The following is a 27,474-nucleotide window of genomic DNA, read 5'->3' as shown; positions in this document are numbered from 1 at the left end:
ACCAAGCACAGAATATTAACCGCATTTGGATCCTGATTCAAACAATCAGATTTTTAAAAAGTGAAAAAAGGCATTTAAGAGACAATTGGAAATTGAAACACAGTAGATATTAAATCTGGAGAAATGATCATTAATTATTTTAGGTGTCACAATGATGGTATAATTACGTTTTAAAAAGAGTCCTTCTCTTTCAGAAACTTTTTCAGATAGAACAATATGATGCTGGAGGGCAGTTAGTGAGTGGTGATATAGACGGAACAAGTTTTGGCCATGAATTGACAGTTATAGAAATCAAATGATGGGTACACGGGAGTTAATTATACTATTTGGTCTATTGTATAAGTTTTATAGTTTCCATAATACAAAATGTAAAATAAAAAGCTTAATAGGATTCATCCTAACAAGGCACATTTGCTGAGGAGTTGGAAAGGGCTGCTTGTCATAGTTGCATAATCGTTGGGGGTAAATATGGAAGCTCGTCAATCAGAAAGACTACAGTGAGGAGCTTGCTGGCAACGGGCCCAGCTCTGTGTAGCTGTCATCTAGCCTCTAGGCCAATTTGCCCTCTATAAATAACAGTCTATATGAATGCTTTACTATTTTAACGCACATTCGCCACAGCTGCTGAGCGTGTTTGTTTACGTAGCTACGAACCCTTCTGTAAACACCACTATCTCAAAATCACCCATGTGTCAGGAACATAAAGGGCCCCCTTTAAAAATACATTTGTGGGATGAGACACGGCCAGTTCCCAGATGTCTGGGTGGCTGGTAGCAGAATTTTCCAGGGTTTGATTCATTTTCAAAAATAGAATCACATGACTGGAAGGTTCTTGAGAGGTCATTGTACACACCCTTCTGGCTCTGGGATGGACCAGACTGAAGCCATCCACCAAGGATATGGGTCTGTCTTGTGTGGGTGTGAGTCTTTCACAAGGTCAGAGAACTCGCTGAGTGAAGGACTCGGTCCAGGACGTACAGGGCATCACGGGTGGGCAAGATGCATGTCCTACCTTCAAGGATCTTACTTTCATTTTCTAAAAATGAGCCTGCCTCTGAGTGATGCAGCAAAGCAGGGTGCTTCAGTACGACTGGCACTGGAACAGTATGTGTCAACGGAGAACCAAGTGGTCTGTGATAAGCCTGAGACCCAGGAGACTGAAGGACTCTGGCGGCCAGCTTACTGCAGGGTAACTCAGATCTCTGTGTGCCCCTAACGTGCGTGACGAGCAGGGGGCCCTGCATCCAGGTGGTCGCGTGGGGCTCACCCTTGCAAGACGCCTGCTAACTGAGATCACTGATAATCGTTTAAAGTCAACTAAGACATGACTGAAAGCAGAAATGAGTAAAGCAGAAATTGTTCTGTGTCAGTTTGCTGTTTTCATGGCTCCCGACTTCCCAGCTAGCCCTACAATGAATACTTAGATCTTTGTGAATTTGTTTTCCTCAGTGTGCATTAGGCCCACATTCATTTTTTTCCTGTGGCTTTGACTCACTGAAGCATTTCTCCCCCCCTAAGGGCCTGTTTAACGCCCATAAATACCAATTATTCTTTTCATTCACATAGAAAAAGTGTCTCTCTGAAAAGATCAGCTGTGCTGGAAGTGCTGAATTGTACGAATCCCATCAGGAAAGGATTAAGACATGTCCAACTTCCAGACAAACCAAGAACTTTCTAGAACACTCTTCCTTCCACTTTCCGGAAGTTAGAAAATTAATAGTGGTTGCCTTTTCCCCAGGGGTAAATGGTTTGACTTTTTTTTTTTTTTGGTGGCACCTACCCATTTTTCTCTAAGAAAGTAGTAGAAAGGCTGCTGGATGCTCAGAGACAAGTATTACTGCTAATTACCAAGAAAACAATATTCCTTCCTTTGGAAAAGTTCACTCATTACAAGCTGTCACCAGAAAGACGTCTGCTCTAAGGAGAATGCCGACCCAGCGACGTCATAAAGATAATATGCTTAGTCTAGATTCATTTATTTTTCTAGATTGAGTGGCCTTTGGTTTGAGGGAACACAATGCTCTGCTCCTGCAATTTAAAGCTCAGATTAACACCAGTAACCAGAGGGTCCGTATTTCCAGTGGCTTTTGCTTCTTGAGCTCAGAGATGCAATGGTAACAAGGCTTGTCCACTACCCTCCCTCACGCCCTGTTTGGAGAGTTTACAGTGAGAAATCTCATATTAAAACTGCATCACAAGTGGTCAGAGGCTGCATCTCAGTGGCTACCACTAGAGGCGTCCAAAGTCCCTGTGCTCAGCCGAGTGGGAGAAGTTTCTGGTCTGTGGGAAATGACACATCTCCCTGTTTAAATTGTTTCCTCCCCATTTTCCTACCTCGTCCCCAACAACTACTGCTTCACAAGCACACGCGAAGTCAGGCTCAAGGTACAGACAGCCCCCCTTCACATCTGCAGCACTTATTTAGGATTTTACAGGAATTACTGTCATTCTTTACAGCCGTTTTCAGACTAGGTCCATGTTCCTTTTGTTCTATGGAAAGGAGCAACTCATATCATTGAGCTCCATGCAAAACCTTTTACTTACATTTTCATTGCTGGCTGTATTTAAAAAAAAACCAAACCTGTTGCAAAGGTTTCTACCACCGTGAGAGACATTTGTTAGAGGTTATGACCCTGCCTGCTGGCTACAGGGAGACAGAGACATGGGACCAATGGCGTTCCTTTGAAGGGATGACGGATATCAGCTTATGGACTGATGAAGAATCTGGGGCCAGGCTGTTGGCCATGCATTTTCAGGTTATATAAACCAACCCTGAGCCTCCAGCTGGAGACTTCAAAGCACAGAAGGGCAGATTGTATAACTAAACAGGATCCAAAGGTTAACAGTGATACTCAGAAGACAGTAGAGAATTAATGAACCAGGGTTCTAGTTTATACTTTTCCCCTGGGGTACCACCGTTGCTGAAGTCAGAGTTTACAGCTCTGCTTTGTGGAACGTTACAGATAAATATGGGCAGATCCTGCTTTGCTGTTGGGATGTATAACACGTGTAAAGTTCAGATATGAATGAAGACTTCAATAAAAACAGCCCATTTCTCTATTATGAGATCACCTTCCTGGAAACGCACCAATGATTAGCTATTCACAGCAGAAAGCTCAATAGGGTAATGATGAATGGATCTTTACTTTTTTTCTTTCTTGCTGGAATTATTTACTGGAGCTGCAGCATTCTGTCTACTGGGGATTCAGCAGGTAGAGTATGGAGAAAGGCACCAAGCAGTCACTTGATATAAAAGAAAAACCAATGCTATGGGTCTTGCAAACGACTCCCAAAGAAGAGATGAAATTGCATTTTTATTAAAGCCATTTGTCCGGCTTCCTTTGAAAGGCTCAACTTCTTCCTCCTGCTTTGGCAATAAATAACCTCAAGTATTTAAATTTAGCAATGCTTTAGAGCCATTTAAAAAGTACATTAGAGACAAATTTTAATTTAAGTAAATATTTGGAAATTTAACATGTATTAAGCAGTATTTTCAAAGATTTATTTATTAACATATTTTCCAAAGGGCTTTTTAAAAGCTAAATAGTTAGACTTCTTGGTGGATATACTTAAGGACACACAGGAATACTATTTCGTGAAGCAAGGGGATGGTGTCAAGAGTGAGTGAGGTTCACTCTTCCACGTTTTGCCGTAAATAAGAAAATCACATCCAGTTTAAAGCAAGCATCGCTCCCACAGATACTCCAGGATGGAGCATGTCTTACCTGTAGCTTCCACCATTCCTTCTAGGATGACCACAATTTCCAGTTCCTCTTTGGGCAGCTGGGCTTTGGAGATCTCCCAGAAAGGACTCTGTTGGTTGATTTCGTGACTGATGATGAGTGGTGACACCAGAAACAGACGGTCATCCCCCGTGTAATACCCTACGTTGATATCTGTCTGGTTCAAAGGGATGAACTCCCCCTCCGAGGTCTGTTTGGATTTGATCAGCTTGGCTCTGATGGAAGCCTCCACGATGTGGGAATTCCTAAGATCCCCTACTCGGAACATGAGGCACAGTTTCCCATCCCGCATGGAGATGACCGCATGGGTGGAAAAAACCAGGGTCTCTGCCCTCTTCTTGGGTTGTGATATTTTTACAAACATGCATCCCACCATGAATGCATTGACAATGGACCCCAACACAGACTGGATTAAGAGGAGGATAATCCCCTCCGGGCACTTGTCCGTGATGACCCGGTAGCCATAACCAATGGTGGTTTCTGTCTCTATTGAGAATAAAAAAGCAGAGACGAACCCATTGAGGTTGGTGACACAGGGAGTCCATGAGGGGTCCTCTATGTGGTCCATATCTCCTCGGATGTATGCGATTAGCCACCAGATCATCCCAAAAAAGAGCCATGTCACTGTGTAAACCATGACGAAAATCAACAGGTTGAATCTCCACTTGAGGTCTACTAAAGTGGTGAAGATGTCGGTCAGATAGCGATACGTCTCCCTCACGTTGCCGTGGTGGACGTTGCACTTGCCATCTTTCCGCACGTACCTCTGGATTTTCCTTTTGGTCCGGTCTCGGCAGATGTGTCTTGGCAGGTCGTCCCTGGCCTGCTTAGGCAGCTTTGGCTGGTGGATGGCCACAGGGCTCTCAACGTCCTGATCCATGGAGTCGCCCTCCAGGACGTTAGCTGGTGGTTTGGAAACAAGAAAAGAAACACCGAATGAAATGCTGGCTGTTTGGGGATCATGGAAACCACCCCGTGTATGGTAGCTGCTAGGGAAACCAAATACCATCTGTGTAGCTATTAACAGAGTAAATGGAGCCATTTGTATTTGGGGTCCTCTGGACAGGCCTCTAGTCGACTTGTAGTCCTGTGCTCTGCGGTCTAGCTCGTGTAAGTCCTTCACCACCCTTCGACTACGACAAACCTTCCTGCTGTGAAATTGTCTCCTTGCCAGCAAGTTCTAAGAGTCATCTCTGACAGGAAGATGTCTCCCCACTCTGACCAGTGTGCCGTTGCATGGGAGAGGCAGCGCACTCTGGATAAAGGAATGTTCCGATTCAGACAGTCTTGGTTCTACCATTTAGCAGTTGTGGGCTCTTGGACATGCTATCTGTTATGGACTGAATCGTGTCCCCCCAAATCCATATGTTGAAGCCCTACCTTCCAATGTGACTGTATTTGCAGATGGGACCTTTTAGAAGGTAACTGAGATTAAATAAGTCAAAAGGGGAGGGCCTAAATCCAATAAGACTGGTGTTCTTATAAGAGACACCAGGGGTGTGAGCACAGAAGAAAGGACATGTGAGGGCAGTGAGAAGGCGGCCATCTGCCAGCCAGGAAGAAAGGGCTTCTAGAGAAACCAAAGTCACCAGAAACCAACCCTGCTGGCACCTTACTCTTAAACTCCCAGCTCCCAGAACTGCCAGAAAATACATTTCTGTTGTTTAAGACTCCCAGTCTGTGGTATGCTGATATGGCAGCCCAAGTAGACGAACACACTATCCAAATTCATTGAACCCTAGTCTCCACATTTACAAAAGGTGATCATGAAACCTAATTCCTGGTGTTGTTATAAGGCTGAGTGAAACCACATATGTGATATATACCTTCTTGGAACAGACATGTAATAAATATTCCTTTATAATAAATTGTTTCTTTGCTACTCTCCTTATATTTAGGGCAAGAATTTTGAGTAAGCTCTTTAAATTGTCAATCAAATTTCAGAGTTTAAAAAAAAATAGTTCTGGTTTTGTTGGTTGATTCAATGACAAGATTGAAAAAAATATATGGGGGAAATCTTCTCTTTCTTTTCATGTGTTTACACATCTGATTTGCTTTCTGCCTCAACATTTAATATCTGCAGTTTTGGCTGGTGGTTATTTGCTTTTTTTCTGATGGTCTTCAAGTCTAATGCATTGGCATAATAATTGGTTAATGATGCATTAGAAAAACTCTCCTAGAATCCGAGTGCAAAGGGAAATTTGGAACTGATACTGCTATTAAGTACATAGAAACCACTATATGAAATTACTGTTCAGCCAATAATGTTAAAACTTTCTAAAATCTTTTAAAATAACTTTTATAACTTTTAATAATAAAATTTTTATGCAGTTTCTTCTCCCAAGCTTTCCTTCTGTATCTTTTGACTCTGTGATGCATTTTTTTCCCCCTGTGGTAACTACATTTTTTCCCCCTTGGTTAAAGAAGAAATGCAGGCAGCGAGAAAACATTTGTCTGAATAAAAAATTAGCTGGGGATGGGACTTGCGTAGTACCAACTTAACTTATGGATTAAAGCTTGCTCAGTTTGGTTGATTAATTTCCTTAAAACTCAATCCCATCGATCTGTTTTTATGTTTCAGGGTCTGGTCCACAGAGTCTGCTGTTGGGCTTGACAACTTTGACTTTGAGATCACTGCCCTCAATAGCCCTTCATTTGTAAAAGAGAAACTTTGCCTTTTTTTTTTTTTTCTTCTTCTTCTTCGAATAGATTCTAGGACAGGAGTCAAAGGGGAGAAAGATGGAGACGGGGTGGAGTATCTGGATGGTAGCAAAAGTGGCATTCGTGCTCACTGCTAGCACCCCTGCACAGCACGATGTTTGTGGCCCAGGGTGGTCACGGCTGAGCTCTCGATGCTATTTTTTCCCTGAGTGAAAGTCTCTAAATATAACTTCATGCGGCGCAAGCTCTGGGCTCAAACCCTACCAGGTTGGGAAGGCCTTGTGCGTAGGCCTGGTGTATGGTCTTGCTTTGACCTGGGTGGTAAACTCTCCGACCATGCAAAGCTGCCTGAGTCCTTCAGTGGAAGAAGAGGGTTTGTCAGATTAGCTGCTTTTTAACCGTCTTCAGTGATATTTCATACTTTAAAATGTCACAGAGGAAATCTACAGCCACCCCCACAACCCACTTTGAAGCTGCTTTCCCCCCTTTTTTGGCTTCACTTTCTAGGCATTTATCCTGAGCTGGAGGAACCTGGTGGAATGGTTAATGAGTAAGTCAAGTGCTCTGGGCAGTCGGGGGCAGTCGACCCTCCAATCTGTTTCTTCCCTTTCTCTAGCTCAGGACTGGACCACATTTCCTGGCCTCCTTTGCCCTGAGGGGTGGCCACGTGCTGAGGCCTGGCCTGTCTGGAGCAGGTGCCCTTCTGGCTTTACACAGTGTATGTGCCCCTACTTTGCTCTTGCCCTTCTCCAGGGGATGATGGAGAGGCCTGCATCCCTAGGCTAACTAGAAAAAAAGAAAAAAAAACACGTGATTGTTTTTGAGGCATTCTGTATTTTGTGTTTGCTATCACATCAGGCATTCTCTCTAATTTTATGGGCAGCACCATTGACATGGAGAAGCAGATGGAAGAGCGATCAGGGGACTGGTGTGGGAAAGAGCAGGGGGAGCGGAAGAGAGTGAAGACGGAGGTTTGGGTTTGCTGTCTGTAAAGAACCAGCATGTGGTTAATCGCATGCGCATGTTTGGTGTTGGGGGAACATGTAAATGCATATGCTATTGAAGCCTTGTCAAAATAAACAAAAATGGAAATAAGCAAAGAAAGCCAGACCTTCCTGGGAGTGTGGTGAGAAGGTGGCCTCCAAGGTGCTCTGCAGGTGAGGCTGTGTGTGCAGGCAAGGGGCATCCATGGGAATACGGGGAAGGGGTTCAGAATAGGTCATCCCAAAATTTGCCACTTTGGCATATTGATTATTTTAAGTTAAACGTACTTAAACAGTTGTTGCAAGAAGGACACTCTGACCCTCCTTTGTCCTGAAAGCAAAAGATAAATTCACCCTGTGACAGGGGCCCTCCCTGCAGAAAGCATCCTTGCGTCCAGAGACGGGAATTCAGGGCCAAGAAGTCTAGCAACAAATCTTGTTCAACGAACCCATATCTTCCTGGTAACTGTCTCACCACGTACTACCTATAGCCCAAACCCCTTGGTCTTGCTAATCCTTCACAGATGTATTCTTTGTCAAAATGATGGGGTAAAAGCTGTGTTGGTCACTTTTTTTCAGGTCTTCATTCTCTTGTGAAGTCTCCAAAGTGCATGTAAAAATTCAATACAATTTGTGTGCATTTCTCCTGTTAATCTATCTTATATCAGTTTCATTTTTAAGCCCACCAGAGACCCACAGAGGGTCGAGGAGCACTTTTCCCCCTTACAATGGTGAGGTAAGGCTGGGCCTCTGGCCTCATAGTGGCTGTTGGGAGACAGGCTCAGACTTAAACCAAAAAAGTCAATGACATGTGACTAGGACCTGGGAAGTAGAAGAGACTGAGGTGAGTCCCACGGAGCAGGAAGGGTGAGGCCAGTGAGGGGCAGAGCAGGGTGTGGAGTGGGCAGAAGAGGAGGGCACGCTGGAGACTGTGTCTCGAGCAACCGCAGGGAGCGCTGCACTAGGGAGAGAGGGCCCATTTGTTCTGGGTCTGAGATGTGAGTGTGCTCAGCTCCCAGTGGGCACAAATGCAAATGTGTTGGTGGTGGTGGGGAGGGGATAAGGAAGGGAATGTTAATGATAGCTCTTAATGTTTCTTTCTTTCTCGGAATCCCAGGTGTGAATTTGAGGGGGTGATCTGCATTGCATTTGCAAGAGCATTCTGAGCTGCTTTGCAGGGCGAGCTGCAGCGGCGGCTGGGAAAGCAGACTCCCCATGTTCCTGCACAGCCCTTGGCCCAAACTGGTCACTACCCTTGGCCCCCATGGCCCCATGCCGGTGCAGGAAGTTGCCCTGGGCCCCCGGCTGTCCACTCAGTTACACCCACCAGTTGCATGCATCCTCCAGCTTCGCACGCAGGTGACCAGAGATAAGGTAGAGGAACCCTCCTCTGAGGGTGGGGTGTGTATAGCGTGCAAGAGGACAGGAGGAGCTGGTGAGGGTCTTGATTTACTTTCCTCGAGTTGCTTTTCTGGAATTTGGCTGAGAGTAAATGTGGGTCTGTGTGATAAAGCTAGATCCACTCCCGTCATGTCTTGTTTCTTTTTCTCTCTCTCTTTAGAAAACTGATCAATTTGTACAGACCTAACTAAGGTGCAAAATAGCCTAGTGTTAAAATGTAACTTGAAAGACGTAATAACGCTTGGCAGAACCATAAGCTGGAAGGGGTCCCCTCTCTGAGTCATTGCAATCATGTTGTTGAATTTTGGTTGCAGAGCTTGTGGAGGGAGGCTGTCGCTCAGGCCCTGACCTGTGTACATGTCCTCCTGATGGGAAATTCTTGCATTTCTAATTATACATGTATTCTATGAGCGAAACGTCCACTATTGAAGAAAAAATTCAAAAAGTACTTTGATAATTTTTAATGTCATGGGGAAAACCTAACAGAAAAACAGGATAGATCTCAAACACACATGCAGAATCAGATTGGAAGGACTTACACGAAGAGGTTACCAGGGTACTTCTGGGTAGGTGGGCAGGTGGGGGCTTATGGGTGCTTTTAATTTTCTTTCTAAACATTCTGAGTTTTCTAAATTTTCCAGAATGAGTTTATATTACTTTATAATCAGAAAGAATAAGATAATTTTCAAGACTTTGAGACTCTTCTGGTGTGTGATTTCAGGAATCTAAGAAAATTCTGACTAAATCCCATGGGGTGTTGTGGGGGGAGCAGCAGTGGGAATACAGAATGCCTGTGGGTGTGAGACCACCTGAGGGGCAGGGCCCCATGGGCAAAGCTCGTCAGCTGTCCCTGGAAATGGCCTAGCAGCCCTCACAAGAGGAGGCAGTCCTGCAGGCCTGAAGACCTCAAGGGGCTGTTCCAGTGAGGGCTGAGGTTGATGCTGGTGTGGGTTGGTTCTGTTTAAAGTGTCTACAGACACCCAGGTGAGCGCCCCTGTAGGAAATCAGGTGTGTGGGGCTGAAGCTTATCAGTGACCTGACCTGGCTCCAGATTTGGATGCTATCAGTGTGATTAAGGGTATAGATGAAAATTATGGAGGGACTGCTCATAGTGAGAAGACAATACAGAAGACAGGATCCTGGAAAACAATTACATGAAGAAGTCAGAAGCCCAGGAGTCAGAGGAGGTACAGAGAAAGGAATGAGAAAGAGGTGAGAAAGAGAGAAATGGGCAGGGAGCCAGAGGGGACCCGTGTGTTGGGGCAGACAAAGACAGTGTTATTTGGCACATGCTGTGGGGACAACTGGTTGCCAACTTGGGAGAAAAATGATGAGTCCCTTCCTTATTTCTTATATCAGAATAAATTCCAAGTGAATTAAGGATTTAAATGCAAAACAAGAAAAACTTCAGAAGGATAGAAGATGTATTTTTATAATTCTAAAAGTTGAGAAAGCCTTTCTAACCGTGATAGGAATCCAGAAACTATTTTAAAAGGTTGGTATTTTTGTCAATATAAAAATTTCAAATGTTTGTAAGAAAAATAAGAAGATAAGCCAGGAGAATTATTTGCGGCATATAACGTATATATTCCTGATATACAAAAGCGATAACTGTCCCATAGAAGAAATGATCAAAGGAGACGAATAGAGAGCTTATAAGGGAAAAAACACACGGAGACAAAAGCATATGGAAAGTCTGTTCAACCATGGCAAAGCAAAAGCAATGCAAATATAATAACATTTTTTACCCTAAAGCTAGCAAAATTAAAAATAAACGACACATGCAGTGTGCTGAGTGTGTGTGTTGGGAGAGGCAGTGGAACTGAGAAGTGGCAAGTGTCACCTGGGGGCAGGGTGACAGTAGGTATACTAATTTAGAAATGATTAGATGTCTTGGGCGAGGGTCTGGATATTTATTCTAAGGGAATAATTTCACAAACGTTCATCAATTGTATGCAGGGGATAGACTGCAGCCTTTTTCATAATAGTGAAAAATTAGAAACAACCTAAATATCTATCAACAAAGCACTGGTTAAATATACTGCTGCGGATATAATCGACGGCATACTCTGTGGTCATTAAAAATGAGTTTTTAGTGTTTTGGGGTCTTCACATCTTTGTGTCAAGATCACCTTTTTAATGAGATGCTCGTTTACCCGCCTTTTGGAAACAGTAGTCGCTGCTCTCTAGCACTCACGGCCCTCTTCTCACGCTACTGTTTAGTTCTTCTGTAGCACTTTCCACCATCTAGCAAGATAGAGGTTATTTATTCTTTTAATTTTCTATTGTCTTTTGGCCCCCGTGGGAAGGAAAGTTCTCCGAAGGCCGGGATCTATGTGTGTTTTATTCACTGATGGATCTCAGGCCCTGGAACAAGGACCCACCCAGTACACAGCAGGCCCCCAGCACCTATGTATCCAATGGATGGGTGGGTATGTGTTTATGGACCTGGCAGGCTGTCCATGCCATAGCGTTAAGTGAAAATGCAGAATAAGGAACATACAGTCCACTTTGAATAGATTGCCTTCTTACAACAATGTGAACGTGTGTGTGTGTGTGTGTGTGCGTGTGTGTGTGTAGAAGAATGTCCTCCAAAATGTTAATTTTGATCCATCTCTGAGTTGTGAGTTCGTGGGTGTTTTTTCCTTCTCTTCGATTTTTCTATATTTAAAATTTCCCTTAATATGCATATATGCTTCTATCATCAGATCAGTAAGAAACATGAAGCTATTTCTGTTTTGAATAAGCAAAACACATGCTGCATAGGGCTACTGAGTGATGTCCACTGGGCTTGGCAAGAGGGATTTACTAGTGCAGTGGGTTGAGTAGTGCCTCCCCCGTCAAGATGAGGTCATACTGAATTAGGGTGGGCCCCAAATCCAATTTGAACATCCTCATAAGAGACAGAAATGGACAGACAGAGACACAGAAAGGCCATGTGATTGCAGAGGCAGGGATTGGGGTGATGCTCTCACAAGCCAAGGAATGCCTGGAGCCACCAGAGGCTGGAAGAGGCAGGAAAGATTCTGCCCTAGAACTTTCGAGGGAGTACAGCCCTGCTGACACCTTGATTTCAGACTCTGTGAGAGAATAAATTTCTGCTGTTTTAAGCCACCCAGTTTGTATTACCTTGACTTTAGCTACAGGAAACTAATAAAATTGGTGAGTCTGGTTGAGTGGTGGGATCTAAGGCCAGATCGCAGTGGGTTGAGGAGTGACTGGTCTGGGAGGAGGTGAGGGAGAGGAAGTGCAGATGATGAGCTTAAAGACAGAGCGAGCTGGAGGGAGCTGATGAAGCGGACTGAGCGTGTGTGTGTGTGTGTGTGTGTGCGCGCGATGGGTGTTTATGTGAACTGGGGGAGTTTTAAGCACATTTACATGCTGAGAAGAAGCCAAAGAGGAGAGGTGACCCTATTAGGGGGCAGTGGTGGGGTGAGTTGTTGGATGGAAGTCAGTAGAAGACCTTGTCAAGAGCAAAGGTGGAGGGAGAGGCAAATCCAGACAAAGGGATGAAACTGCCTCCCAGAGATAGGTATGACATGGGAAATAGGGAGACAAATGGGAAGGGAATGTTGGCGACATTTCTCTTGGGCTTTGTGTCATGAAGGAGCTTTAAACTGACTCATTTTTCAGGGTGAATTTCAAGAAAACCGTATTTCAGCAGACTCATTGAATTGAACCTATATCTAGCCATGCAAATAATGGAACTCAGTATAATCACAGATCAGGTAAAACTGTCCCCATCTTTACCTGACAAGAAAAGCACACAGAAGCAGATATTTGCACACCCATGTTCATAGCAGCATTATTCACAGTAACCAAAGGGTGGGAACAACCCAAATGTCCATGGATGGACGAATGGACAAACAGAATGTGGTCCATCCATACAGTAGCATATTATTCAGCCTTAAAACGGAAAGATATTCTGACACCTGCCACAACATGGATGAAGCTGGAGGACATTATGCTACGTGACATAAGCCAGAAACAAAAGGACAAATACTATACGAGTCCACTGATAGGAGGTTTTTAAAGCAGAAAGCAATCCATAGAGACGGAAGGCAGAACGGGGGTTTTCAGGACTGGAGGGATGGGAGAATGGGGCGTTAGTGTTTAATGGGTATGGAGTTTTAGTTTGGGAAGATGAAAAAGTTCTGGAGACGGATGGTGGTGATGGTGGCACAACAGTGTATTATAAATGTTCTTAATGCTACAGAACTATATAATTAAAAATGGTTAAAATGGTAAATTTTATGTTATGTGTCTTTTACCACACTGGAAACTAAATTGTCTTATTAAAAGGAAAGGATATATATTTTCTAAGTGAAAGGAGGTTAGCTTCTAAAATGCGTTCCCATCTATTCTAGACTGAGGTCAGGGTGGGGTTTTCCCGTCATTGTCATTCCTGCATTTTTCGTTACATGCTCCCATTTTGCGACCCAGACACACTTGAAAGACAATTCAGAGCTGTAGTTACAAGTGGTGCCTGAAGTTTTAAATCAGTGGTTTCCTTTTGACCCCTTGCCCCATTGCTTGTCTTCTGGTGTGTTTCCTAATCTAAAGACTTTCCCTCACTGGGACCAGTGGTGATGCTCGTCTTTTATGCCTGATGTGTCCTGGGAAGCTGAGCTGGTCCGTTATGTACCCTGAGCTATTGTGACTATAGGAGGCTGTTATAATCAGAAATCCAGATGGACTGGGAAGTTTAAAGTCAAAGATGTGTGTGGAAGAACAGCTCCTACATTCCTCTGGGAACATGTGACGGATACGAAAGGGCAAAGGACCCTATTAACATGTTAGCTTGGGGCCTCACAGTGTGAACCAAAATGAGAGTGTCTAGTATCCACTGCAAGATCAAAGGACTAACGTTGGTAGCTCTACGTGGCATGTGGCTTGATAAAATGTGCAATCATCGCTTAAAGGAGAGAAATGATAGGTCATTTTGGGCTGGACGAAGGAGACTGACATTCAATATCCTGTTTTCTCTTTTAAAGGTGATTTCAAGAATCAGAACTTTCAACAGTTAGAACCATTAGGAACCTTTTAGGACCCCTGCATACAGTTGTGTAGGTTGTCTACTGCACAAAAACGAGGGAGGCAAGGAGGCTGAAATCCAGCCTGTGCCTTGTCTGCCCTTTTGCAGGCCTGAGTCTGCTCAGAGGACCGGGCACCTGTTGTAACTTGCTCAAAGGCATGGTAGGGGTTAGCAGCAGTCCTGGAACCATGGCCATGATTTAGTTCCATCTCCATTTTTTATTACACACAAAGAAAGTGAGGCCCAAAGAAGCCAACTAACTTGGCAGGAGGCAGAACCAGAGCTTTTCCATCCCTCAGGAAACTTGGATTTGGTGGAAGAATCTCTCCACTGCTCCTGATTCCTGCAGGGTGGTGCTTGGAGTGACCCAGACAGGTGTGTCCCTGCTCTGTTGTCCCTAAAGGGGGGACCTGGAACCACAGGTTCTTCATTTGCAAACAGGGTTAAATGCTACCCTGCTGGGCTGATGGGAGAAATAAACGATGTAATGCTTGTTGGACAGTGTAGCCTGGTGGCAAGGCAATGGGCTTTGGCAGCAGGAAGGCCTGGCTTGGAACCCCGGTCCCCCACCTCCAATCTGTGTGCGTTTGCGCAGGCCACTCTGTCTCTGCGTTTGCTTCCTCATTATAGAATGAGAATAATAAGACCTACTTTGCAGGGTGACTGCGAGGAAGGAATCATGCAGCACAGCTCCTGGTACATAGCCGACGCTGAACAAATGGCAGCAATTATGATAGTGCCTGGGTCGGAGAAGGTACACAGTTTGTAGCTATAATAATCACTATTTTTATAAGCTCAACATTGTCCTGGAAACTGTGGGAAATTTAGCAGCAATCTGAGACACAGATGGGTGGCCCCATCTGGAAGCTAAGAGCCTGCATGGTAACACAAGACCTGCTCACTGTGCATTACCATTGTGCAGTCACATTCGATGCCGAGGACCAGGGACTAAGAACATTCTAGCAGATCAGAGACAGAGGTCAGCAGTGGCTGGACTACTCAGAAAAGGCGTCATGAAGGAGGTGGGAAATGATTGTGGCTCTGACGTGTGAAAGGCAGAAAGCCAACTCTTGCTGTACACCTACTGTGTGCCAAGTACTGGGCTGGGCACAATGGCCACACAGGAAGTGCTGACCTATCTTACAGATGAGGCAATGGAGGGCCATAGGGTTGAGTCACTGGCTGAAGCTTACACATCTAATATGAGATGCGATCAAAACATACGGTGAATGCTGCTGTCAAGTGCCATCCAATGGAAAAGCAGGGATCTTCAATACAGGAAGCGGCGTGTTGAAACTTAGTAACAGTGTGTGACAAGTTTCAACTTGTTTGGTGCAGTCAGTCGGGTGTGAGGTACAGTTGAGAGAAGGTGTGTTTTCAAAGTGTGCCGTAAATCATCCTCCACCATCACAATGCTCCGTGTCACACATCGCTTCTGGTATATGGCAGTTTCTGTCAGAGAAAAACATTACGGTGTGTCCTCATCCACCTTATTCACTGGATCTGGCACTGTGTGACTTCTGACTCTTCCCCAAAGTCAAAATGACCATGAAAGGTAAATGTTTGCAATTGACTCAGGACATGGAGGCAGCCACAACAGCGCAACCAAAGACACTCACGAAAGAGGACTTCCAGAACTGCTTCAGAAAGTGGCAAGAATGATGGGATAAGTGTGTCCGAAGTGAGGGGGAGTATTTTGAGGGGGATTAATGGCAATGTGTCTTTTACTGTAATATTTTTTTTAGTTAAAACATTCACTGTAATTTTTGAGTACACGTCGTATATGGCAGAAATAGGAGTCGCCCTATTCTGAGGCTCATATTCTTTCTCTCCTGCTATTGCAGATAGATGAACGGAAATGTGTGCATGTGTGTGTGTGTGTGTGTGAGTGTGTGTGTGTGAGTGTGTGTGAGTGTGTGTGTGTGTGTGTGTGTGAGTGTGTGTGAGTGTGTGTGTGTGTGAGTGTGTGTGTGTGAGTGTGTGTGTGTGAGTGTGTGTGTGTGAGTGTGTGTGTGTGTGTGTGAGTGTGTGTGTGTGTGTGTGAGTGTGTGTGTGTACAATGTGAGGAAAAGAGTGGCGAGGAGAAGGATCTGGTCTCACCCTTGTGCCAGGAGTGAATTACCCCAGTGCAGTGGAAGAAGTGGCCATAAAGGAGCAATAGATTTGAAGGGTTGTGTCTGGGGTAAAAGTCAACATGAGAGTGGGGAGGGTGAAGACAGAGGGGCAGGGGCAGGTAGGAAAAAAAAGACTTTCTAGATAACAGTCTGGTAAGTGGGAAAATTCTGGTGTTTTTATAAAATCTTATATTGGGAAGACGGACTGGCCGTTGGAGGGCAGGATGAATATTTATTGAATCCCTCCTATGTGCCTGCACCGAGCTCTGTGGCTTTACTGTTATTGCAGTTTGTTCCCATCCTTCTTAAATCTGTGCGGTAGATCGCATCATTGGTTTGGGAAAGGCTGAACACCTTGGCCAAGGTTATACAGCTAGAATCGGTCCAGTGTGTTGTGTTGGAGTCCAAGTCCACGGCTCTTTCCAGGAACCAAATAGCACAGAAATGAGACACAGCCCAGCCCAGCAGTGCTGAGCAGATGGATGAGCCCTCCGGGAGAACGGGGGTAGATGGACCACCGAAGAATGAAGACCACAGACACCCAAGGGGCATCCACAGAGAGTGGTCGGGAGAGCAGATGGTGCAGGAAGTCAGAGGGAGGAGCAGGGAATGGAGGTGAGGAGGCTCCGCGGATGGGGAGGGTCCAGGTTGGGGAGGCCAGGGCGGTGCATTCAGCAAAGGAGAGGCCGTTGGCTTTGGCAACCAGGAGACCACTGGAAAGCCAGGCTGTAGGGGAAGAGGGTGAGGTTGGGCTGAAGCTGCAAGAGACATCTTGTCTGTAGGCCAAGGAGGGAGGTGGCAGGGTCGTCCTTCCAAATGTGGGAGGGAAGGTGCCAGTGGAAATGGAACAATGGGAAATTCTGAAAAAAAGTGAACAAGGTCTCCCGGGGCTTGGAAGGAATGGAATACATGGCCAAGCATTGGCCTCCACTCAGTAAGAAGACCAGCCCCTTTCCATCTGCAGACGTCACTGTGCAGGGAACAGAAGGGGTCATGAGCCTGTGCCCACCTCAGAATGGTGAGAGCCATTCTAGTCCTTTCTACTTCTTGTCATGGACTGTGCCCACCCTCCCTTGAGAGCCCACAGAATAGATCCCATTTTCCAAAGGAGGGATGAAGAGGGGTGAGGAGAGGTGAGAAAGTGGGTTCTTGGCTCCCTGGTAGAGTTGAGACAGACACAAGACCCCCTTAAGGCAGGTTCTAGAATTGTGGAATGCCAAATCTTCCACAAGTGTTTGCTTAGCTCTAGAGTGAGGAAAAGGGAAGCTCTTCCAGAATAACCAGTCCCTCTCCTCCTGATGGGCATGACGTTTCCTTGTACATTTTCTGGGGCAAGACCGGTTGGGAGTCACTCAGACCACCCCACACTGTGCGTTCTCACAGCGGAGGAAAGAACAGTCAATCCAACCCTCACATTTGCCAGAGTTCCAATTTTAGACAAACGTTTCAGCCCACTTCACACAAACCCCTTTCTGTTAAGAATTCTAGCAAGTGGAAAATTGAATTTCATTTCCTCTGCTGTCCCTCTCCTGGGGGCGACAATAACTGGGTTTCAGAAGGAGAAGGGTCCTGGTAATTCACTCTGAGCAGTGACCCCGTCATTGAGAGTTCAGGATAACTGCTCCCCACAAGGAAACACCTGTTGGGCTGCATTGTCTGCTACCAGCAAAAAAAAGGGGGCCTGGAGAACAGGCACTCAGGGTATTTTCTCTGCTCTAACAAGGTGTGCTTAATTTCGCAAGAAAACAGTTATTTCCCTGCGTCATTTCCCCCCTTGTCTTAATGCACAACTCAGGCATCATGTTGTTTGACTTTGCACTTGAAGTTTAAGTGTTAGCATTTTAAACAGATTAATGCCGATTTCCTCTTTTCCTACAAAGGCTCCTATCCTCTGAATGTATTTCAGTGGTTACTCTAATTCCTGCGTCAATAAAACAGAATGGCTTTTACTGAGATGTGGTTTAAATTCCTAGTGAAGCTCGATGGGAATGCAAAAGGCTTACAGTTTGCACTTCATTAAATCTGTGTTGTTCTGGAGAAATCTGCACTTGGCACTTCAGGGTCTTTTGAGAAAAGCCTGCTTCCCCCTGTCATTGCCTTAGCACTCAAAAATGGGCGTTTCCTGAGCCAGGGTGTTGTGAAGGGAAATGCATTGGATTTGGGGTCTGAAGACTCAAGTGTTCAGATAACCTCCTGGTCCCTTACCTTGGGCCTAACTGCCCCACATCTCAGGGTCTTTCCTCTATGGACTGTTGGCAGACAACTCACCTTCCCAGCTTTCACCCTGATAAATATTCACTACCTACAGTTTGTTTTAGGATGAAATAAGAAATTTCTTTTAAAAAGAAGCTTGATGTATCTTTGCATGACCCGTGTCCAGTGAAATAAATTGCATCTTATTTTCCCTGGAAAGCAAATGAAATATCATTTTAGCCATAAGTTCTCAAAAGGCTTCAGCAGGTTTCAGGGGATGTGAGAGTAATGGCTCACCACCTTCTCACACGTAGGACTGTGTTCCGTGAGGCTTGTGTTTCCCCCGGTTTCAGAGAAGGAACGGACTCTCCCCCTCTTGCATCAGACATGTTGATTGGTCCGTCTCTCATGTCCGCCTTCATTTTCTGGATTACTAGGTTTTCTATGAGCGTTTACTAGTCTTCTGGACTCTCCTGAAAATGCATTCTCCTTGTTAGATTGAGGCGAGCCACCAGCCACATGAGAGAGCGTTCAGTCTCTCCGGCTTCGTTTTCAGCAGTCTCTTCCTTGGAAGTGCTTTCCTCACCTGTTTGAATCACGGTGTGCTGCCCACCCAAGTCTCTGAGGAGCTGACAAGCAGAGGTCTGAATCTTCAGGATGCAGAGATGTGGGTTTCTGGTTCTCTGTTTTACCAAGTTCCCGGAATGTGGTTTTTCCTTCTCCTAATTATTTCACTGCTGGGGATACTTTATAGAAGCCATGTGGTGGGTTTCCTTCTCACCGGAGAAGGGCTGAGAGTGGGGGGATGGTCTCCAGGTGTCCCCTGGGGAGAAGTTGAGTCGCACATGGCTCCATGCATATATCTCCCCACTTCCGGTCTGTGTGAAGGGGACATGGCTGAGGCCTCACCAGGCTCTTCAAAGAGGAACCCAAACCAAGCATTCCATAGAGGAGAGAGTAGAATATGAGGAATCCCCCTGAAGTCCCCTCCAGCTCCAGGAGACTCTATGCATTGGGCTAAATCCAGCGGTATGCTGTTAAAATAGCTCTACAGAAAAAAAAAAAAAAAAGCTCTGATTTGAGATTCTGCTAATTTCTGAGGTATAAAAACTTCCACCATGGCCAATTTCAAATTATCAACTCTTGACCAGCTTTAAAAATTCCTGAATATTTAACAGTCACCTCTCATGAACTGGTAGCTTACTTTAGCACCTGCCCCTGCCCAGGAAATCCTACATCCTAGAAGTGGGGGTGAAGGACTGATGTTTTGCTGGGAGGTGGTGAGGAGTGGGGGTGAAGGGGAAGGGAAATAAAGGGATAATAGGTTTAGAAAATGTTACCTACCCTGTCTCCCTCTTGGAGAGTTCTAGAACAAGTTATCATATTAAGGATTCTGAGATATATATATATATATATATATATACACACACATATGTATATACACACATATGTATATATATACATATATTTATATATAATTGCTTATATATACATATATGTGTATGTACATAATATATGTATATATACACATATATATAATTGCATACACACACACACACACACACACACAATTGCTTAAATCTGTTTCCTTCAGAATCTCTCAGGCTTATTTAAGATCAAGACAACCTCTGCATATCTAGGTTCTGTAGAACATGTTTCTGAAATATACAGTTGTCCCCCCTTATTTATGGTTTTGCTTTCTGAAGTTTCAGCTGCTCATAGTCAACTGTGGTCTGAAAATGTTAAATGGAAAATTCCAGAAATAAACGGTTGATAAGTTTTAAATTGATGCCGTTCTGAGTAGCATGATGAAATCGTGCGCCATCCTGCTCTGACCCGCCTGGGCCATGAATCGTCCCTCTGTCCACAATATGTCCTCTACCTGCCCATGAGTCACTTAGTAGCTGCCTCAGTTATCAGAGATATAACCTAACTTTTATTACAGTACATTGTTAAAAATTGTTATTTTATTATTAATTATTCTTATTAATCTCTTACAGTGCCTAATTTATAAATTTATAAAATTAAACTTTATCATAGGCATGTATTTAGGGCTCAGTTGCTATCTGAGGTTTCAGGCATTCACTGTGTGTGTGGGGGGAGGTCTTGGACCATATCCCATGCAGATAAGGGGGGACGGCTGTAACTGGTTCGATGGAATGAGGATGGAAATTGGAGACTGTCGGGTCCACACTTTGCCTTCTTCACTGTTTGCTCAGGGCCGGCCCCCTGCTCTCCGTTTCCCTCTGACGCAGCCCAAGCTGCAGCTTAGGCACCTGCTCTCAGCAACCCCATTGTTCTCCGCAAACACCCACGCACCTCTTCCCTCTCCATGCCTCAGCTTAGTAAAGAGAGATGTGACTCAGTCAACCGGCGCCGAGCAAAGACGAGAGTGACATATTACCCAAATAGAGGAAGATTTTCTGACACAAATGGGAGGTTAGCTTAGACTCTGTTGCTCGACTTAGAAGGTAGAATGAAAGTAAAGGTTCTAAAATAGAATCATAACCAGAAAATGGGGACAGCCCAAGGCTGGGAATTACCTGCAGACTATTCATGGTGTTTTGCATTTCCACCCAGTCCATTTTTCCTCCTGGCTTGAGGAAGGAGCCATTCTTCTATGTTGGAGCATGGTGCTGCCATCAGGGTGACAGGGGCCCCCAAACCTCGGCACCCAGGCTTTGGACATTTTTGTGAGCTTATCCCCTCCAGGCCTTCTCCCCGTGCCTCTCTGCTTGGGTGAACCATGATCTGACAACCAGGGAGCCTGGTGCCAGGGCCAATGCGGTATCCAGACGGGGCCCCACCCCAAAGGCACAGTACGAGCCCCCGACCCTCCCCAGGGAGCAAGGTGTGGGAACTGTGGCGAGGAAGGGGTGCCTGAAGCCTGAAGTGACTTGAAGTCCTTGAAGGGACTTGTTTGGTGGAAACCCACAGCTGGAGGCAAAGACAAAGGGACACCTGCTCTGAATGAGGCCGAAAGCAAACTGGCGGGCAGAGGCTGAGGGCAGAGCCCCCACCTCTCGAGAGGCTGCAGCTGCCGCTGTTGGAGCCAGACAGAACTCTTAGGGGGAGAGCAAACACAACCAAATGCCCTTCCCTGAAGATTGCTTGCTATCCCCACTGTGATATTCCATCCATCACAACGCCCCACGGGCCACCCCAGGCTGGGTCTCCTGAGGACAGGCAAGGGGTCATGGTACTCAGCTGTGGGATGCACCCTGGGGGGTGGGACCCCGGAAGGAAGGAGCCTTCTCTTCTGGCTCTCAGGCGAACTTTGTGCTGAGCCTCGGATGAAATGCAGGCAGGGCTCGCCTCAAAACAGATGAGTTGAAATTTGCATCCTTACATGCAGGCTTGGCGCCCTGGCTCTACCATTTTGGTCCCATAGTTATACTGGGCGTCCACCGTGTGCCAGGTGTTGTACTAGACCCAGGGACACAAAGCTGAATAAAGCACAACTCCCTGCGGGGAGCTCTGGCTGGAAGCAGGTCTGGGGCCAGGGCGGGGCAGGGGTGGGAGGGATAGTTTTTGGAATTAGATGAGATGTCCTAAAGCTGTTTAATGGGCTTGAGGCTTCCTGCTGGGGTGATGGAAAGGTTTGGGAACTTGACACAGGTGATGGTTGCAGAGCGTTGTCAGGTGCTAAATGCCACTGAAATGATTCATTTTTATCTTATGTGGATTTCACCTTTAAAAAAAGTTGCTTTGGATGGTAAAAATCCAGAAGTCCCATTTCTCCGGGGGGTCCCACCTCCCCATCAGCCTAAGCCTGAGAGCCAGGGCTGTGTCTCCTGGGCATCTGGCAGATAGAGCACGTTGGGATGTCTGCCCAGGGCTGCTGCCCCCATGGGGAGATGGAGAGAAGTGAGGGCACCACGCAGGTGGACACGCCTCTCATCAGCCGGAGAGGCCTGCTCTCTGCTCACGCACCGTGCACCTCTCTAGTCTGCAGCACCAATAACAGCATCCAAAGCCGGGCTACAGCATCTGGCAAGTCAGTGATAGCCAGTGACGGTGAATGCCTAGGAGCATCAGCTGAATTCAGCGTGTCCTGATCACTCGACGGGAGGGACCATCCTTAATAAGATTCCAAAGCAAATTAGACACAAGTGGCCACACTGGGCCATTGCAGCTGACTGGCTGACACCAGGCTTTTCTTCTGCGACCATCTTTCTTCCTAACAAATTACTTTGGGTGCACCATGGTTTTCCTTCTGTGACATCAGATTTTCCCTTTTATTCCTCAACATTCTCTTCCTGTGTTGGCATTGACATGCCGTGGGGGGCAGGGGGAAATCACAGAGTTTTCTTAGAAAGCACAGCTGTTCTCTCCTTGAGGGCCTCCCTCTCTGTCAGGGCCTGAGGCCAAGAGACCAGTTTCATCTGGCCTCTCTCTGGGGACACCTGCTGGAGGAGAAAGTCTCATTTGGGGTCAGAATGGCCAGAGGCCAGCTGGATTTGAGTCTATCATTCATTCGTTCGCTCCTTGAAACGTGTCCCTGCTTTATCCTGCGGTACTCTGTGGATTTTCATCAGGCATCAGAAATATCTGCATTTCCCTTCTTCTCCCAGCTCAGGCGGCGTGCTTCTCTTGCAAAATTAAGTGCATTTGTGAAGTGGAGCAGAGGAAAGTCAGGAGGACGACTTCTCTGCAGTTGCTTGCCAGTCGTTTTTGGTTTGTTTGTTTTTTTCTGGTGTCATCTTGCTAAGAGGAAGAAGCGGCTTTCCCAGCAATAACCTTGCATTTTGGAACACTTTGGGGCAGCCCTGACCACATTTATCTTGAATTGAGTCTTCCGTGCTGGAAGGGATTCAGGTCTGGAAAGGGGGCTGTTCATTTCCTCCTGTCCATTCATAGCCTGGTGAGGGGGAGGCTCCAAGCGCTAGCAAAGGCTCCGGGCTGCTTCTCTGTCCACCAAGCCATGCGCCCTGGACTGTTTCTGTACAGAGAGGGGCATTTTACTACACAATGAACCCGTCTAGCCCTACAGGGGTCCTACCTGGGGATTCGAGGCCGTTCTGGTCCTGAGTTTTCCAAGGCGAATGAGCTGAGGCTGAGATGGAAGGATCTGTGGCTGAGAGGGCGCTTCTCATGGAAGATGGCTTGGGCAGAAAGGGAGAAAATCCTCCCCTTCGACATGAGGGACTCTGGGCTCTGCACCTGGTCCACTCTTGGGGTAGCCTGGGTGGGAAGATGGTTCCGGGACAGTGGCTTCTGGGGCTTTCGACCACTGTATGTACTTGATGTTCACATGATGCTCTTTTTTTTAACAGTGAGACTGTGAGCTCTTTCTGATTCTCTGCTCACACAGACAACGGGCATGAGACATGGTGACAGGTGGCCCGGGGTGGGGATGGGAGGGCCCTGTGATGCCTCATTTGGTGTTCTCCTGGGGCTGCATCTCCTGGGGTTGACTTATTAATAGTCCACAGATGACAAACGGCCTTGTCCTTCCCTGCCCCTGTGGCCTGTGTGCTGTAATGCTGTTTGGGTTTTGTGCACTTGGGATGTGGTCCTTTTAGAATTACATTTTCTCCTGCCTCTGTGTGTGCTCTCCCCCGGGGCCCATCACCACTGCTCTGTGCTTTGCTCAGCTTCTCACTGAATCATTCTCCCCTTTCAGTTCTCCAGCAAAGGCTGATTTGATTTCTTCAAAGTCACTTGATTGAATTCTCAACACAAGTACATACACTGAAGTAATTACATTGGTTCTTTTTTGTTTGTTTGTTTGTTTTAAAGGAAAAATAGAAAATCTGTGCTCTTCTCTTGACTTGGCCTTGCCTGTGGGGCTTAATTTTCACAAATAATGTGTCCTTGAAAAGTCGTGTTTTATCCAGTTTTGCCAACTTTTGGCATCTGTCCTAAATTCGGTGATGCTGGTGTGCCCAACTTTAAATCTAAATAATAAAACTTTAAATCCAATAAAATACCAAATTTAAATCTAATATTCCTATTCCTGACATTCCTATCCTCTTCCCTGAGCCCTAAGAAACATTCCTTAAATAAATTCTCAGGTGGCCCAGGAGAGATTCTGTTTGAGTGTTCATTGTTGGTGGACCCCACTTGGATAACACTGTTGATAACACAATGAGGTGTGATGGGTTGTGTGCCATCAAATACACCAGCGCTCGAATAATTCCTGATATGTGCAAAACAAAGAGGTCCTCTTTAGCCAGCACGGATGGGGCTGATGGGCTCATTCTAGCTGGAAAAAATTAGTAACTTTTGCTGGAGAGAATTCTGCTGTGGTCACCAGAGGAGGGGACAAAGAGCTCCCTGGTTGGTGTCTTGTGACCTTGCAGAGCTGCACCGACTAATAGGGCAGCGACTGGCCATGTGTGGCTGGTGAGCATCTGAAATGAGCCTGATCCGAACTGAGATGTACTGTAGGGATATAGTGAACGGGGGCGGCTGAGGATACAATAAAAAAGTACTAATGTCAAACAGTTCATTGATGGCTTTCATATAGAATACATGTTAGAAAAGATGCTCAACATCACTAATCATCAGAGAAATGCAAGTAAAAACCACAATGAGATATCACCTCACCCCAGTCAGAATGGCTATCATCAACAAGACAAATAGTAACAAGTGTTGGAGAGACTGTGGAGAAAAAGGAACCCTCATACACTGTTGGTGGGAATGCAGACTGGTGCAGCCGCTATGGAAGGCAGTGTGGCGGTTCCTCAGACAATTAAGAATAGAATTACCATATGACCCAGCAATCCCTCTCCTGGGTATCTACCCAAAAAATCTGAAAACGTTTATCCACAAAGACATGTGTTCTCCAATGTTCATTGCAGCTTTATTTACGGTGGCCAAGACATGGAAGCAACCAAAATGTCCTTCGGTAGATGAATGGATAAAGAAGTTGTGGTATATATACACAATGGGATACTATTCGGCGGTAAGAAAAGATGAAATAGTATAATTTGTGACAACATGGATGGATTTTGAGATTATAATGCTAAGCGAAATAATTCAGAAAGAAAAAGTAGAGAACCATATGATTTCACTGATATGTGGTATATAAACCGAAAACAACAAAGAACAAAACAAACAACTGAAAGAACAAAAACTCACAGACAACAGTTTAGGGGTTACCAGAGGGTAAGGGGGGAGGGAGGCTTTAGAAGAGGATAAACGGGGTCTAATATGTGGTGATGGAAAGAGAACTGTACACCTGAAACCTATGTAACTTTACTAACAATTCTCACCCCAAAAAACTTTAATTAAAAAAACATGTTCAACACACTAGAAGGAGTGGGTCTTGCTGAGTACTGGATGTTCTGTGACAGGCAAACAAACAATTGTTAATTAAAAAACAAGAATGACAACACTCTGTGTATTGGGTTAAATCAAAACACCATTATGTTAGTAGTAGCACCCATTTCTTTTTGCTTTGAAGTGTGCATACTAGGAAATTAAGGTAACACAGGTGGCTGGCATTATATTTCCCCTGGACAGCCCTGTTACAGAACATCTAGTACTCAGCGAGCCCTGCTCCTTCTAGTGTGTTGAAGTGGAATTGGTGCCAAAGAGTTGCCACCTAGCTGGCTTATGTCAGAAAAGAAGAGTTGCCTGTGGAAGGAGTGAACTTGAGGGCCCTGTAATTGGTGAAAAAATTAATAAAGGTCTTTCAATGAATTGAAAAAGGGTTGGGAGATTATGGACATATGTGTGTAAACAATTTTTCATCTTGGTTTGGAAGCTGTGGCCATGTAGCCAGCTTGTTCAAGCATGGGCTGGCTTTCTGCACACCAATACCCTAATTTGTGCCTGGCTGGAGAAACTAGACACTGATAGTGTCTCGTGTTGGTGCTTTGCATGACGAGGGGCGGGACCTACAGCTCATAGCAAAATGGACACTTGCAAATGGAAAAAGTGAGGTGAGAAAAGGTAGTGTGTCTTTTGATTTAGGTGAATGTATGTGTTACCTCTTTACTTTTAATTAAAAAAATTTTTTTGTCCTTTAATAATTCCACAGGGATTACAATAAATAATAATGACCAGGCTGTGGCATCTAGTGCTGAAGGAATGAGTCATGGTCACACCTTCGAAGCTTTGGTGATATCACCTGTGTGACAATCATACAGTCTGTCACTCTGCTCTGCCCTGCCAAGTCAGTTGCTCCCAAGTGCTTTGTCAGGGAAGCTTGCTGGGACTACTTTAAAAGGTGTGTTCAAGAAAGTGCAATGGTGTGATGCCCGTTACCCTTCCCCTGGAGCCTCCAATGACCAGAAACTTCAATAATTATTTGTGTTGGTCGATACCTTTGGTTTAGCTCTTCGCCTAATCCTCTGGTAGACCTCACTGCTGAAAAGTACGCATGAGTCTCTGGCGAATGCTCTAGGTCTTGCCTCTAGGTCTCTGATCGATTATCCTTTTCTGTGACTTTCCCTGATCGCCTCTCCTGCCTTCCCACTTTAGCGCTGGGGCCCCAGGGTTTATCCATAGCCTGCTTCTCTTCTCTTCCCTCCCTCTTTCTCAGCGACAGTTTCCCTGTGGCTGAAACTCTCCGTGTATTCAGATGACTCCCAGATCTAGCTCTCCAACTCAGATCTTTCTCTCAATTTCTGCATGGCCATATTGACTTGCTCGAAAGACATTTCCATCTGCATTTCCTATGGGAGCCTCAAAAGGAACATTTTCAAGGGGGAGCTCAGGATCCCCATTCTGTCTTGTCTGGACTAAGTGTTTTCCCGCTGCCCCTGCAGAGCTTCCCTGAACCCTCCCTGATTCTCTCCAGCCCAGGAGGAGGAGATTACGGATGTCCCAGGTCTCTCATTTCCTCTGGCTTCCTGGTGGGATTAGCTCCTGGGAGGCACTGGCAGGAGATGGAAGGACATGTGGAGGATGGAGCCTTCCCGTAGGCCCCAGGGGGAGTTGAAATGGCTGAGTTCTCTTCCTCACAGCACAGTCCCACCCAGTGCCCGTCTCTCCCACAGCTCTGCCTGGTTTCCTCCCTTTACTCCTTTAGGCTCAGGGTGGTCATGGCTGCAGCTGTTGTCAGCCCTGGAGAGACTCCCCGTCCCTTGATGGTTCCCCCTAGCCTCTCCCACACCTTCACAGAGTCTCTCTTCTAACCTTCCCCCTCCCCCAACCGCACGTGCCTTCTGTGTCCTGTAGACCCTGACACATACCCCTCCCAGATGTTCCTTCCTCCACACGACTCCATGGGTGGCCCCAGCATCTGCTCAGGACCCCAAGCCAGTAGACAGCACGTCTCACGGTTTCTCCTTAAAAGTTTTTCCTCATGGCCCCTGTTCACTATCTTCAATGCACTAGAATTGTTGGGGTGTGGAAATAAATGAAGAAGACCCTAATGAGAAAAGCAAAGG

The 27,474-nt window shown here is 45.8% G+C and overlaps 1 protein-coding gene across 5 annotated transcripts in view; it reads right to left on the bottom strand.

Moving 5' to 3' along the window:
- KCNJ6 (potassium inwardly rectifying channel subfamily J member 6) overlaps positions 1–27,474 on the bottom strand; it is a 236,916-nt gene that overhangs the window by 63,953 nt on the left and 145,489 nt on the right. For 4 of the 5 annotated variants that reach the window (XM_074325384.1, XM_074325373.1, XM_019730320.2 and 1 more), the window contains one exon: positions 3,726–4,646. In XM_074325384.1, the coding sequence (XP_074181485.1) occupies positions 3,726–4,646 (921 nt within the window). Of the gene's footprint in view, positions 1–3,725; positions 4,647–15,047; positions 15,276–27,474 lie in introns of all 5 variants that reach the window. The other variant, XM_074325378.1, reaches the window with a different exon arrangement.

This window comes from Rhinolophus sinicus, linkage group LG01 (genome assembly GCF_036562045.2).
Source record: "Rhinolophus sinicus isolate RSC01 linkage group LG01, ASM3656204v1, whole genome shotgun sequence".
Lineage (NCBI taxonomy): Eukaryota > Metazoa > Chordata > Mammalia > Chiroptera > Rhinolophidae > Rhinolophus > Rhinolophus sinicus.
Note: the sequence above shows the minus strand (reverse complement) of the source record. Positions and strands in the feature narration are given on the sequence as shown.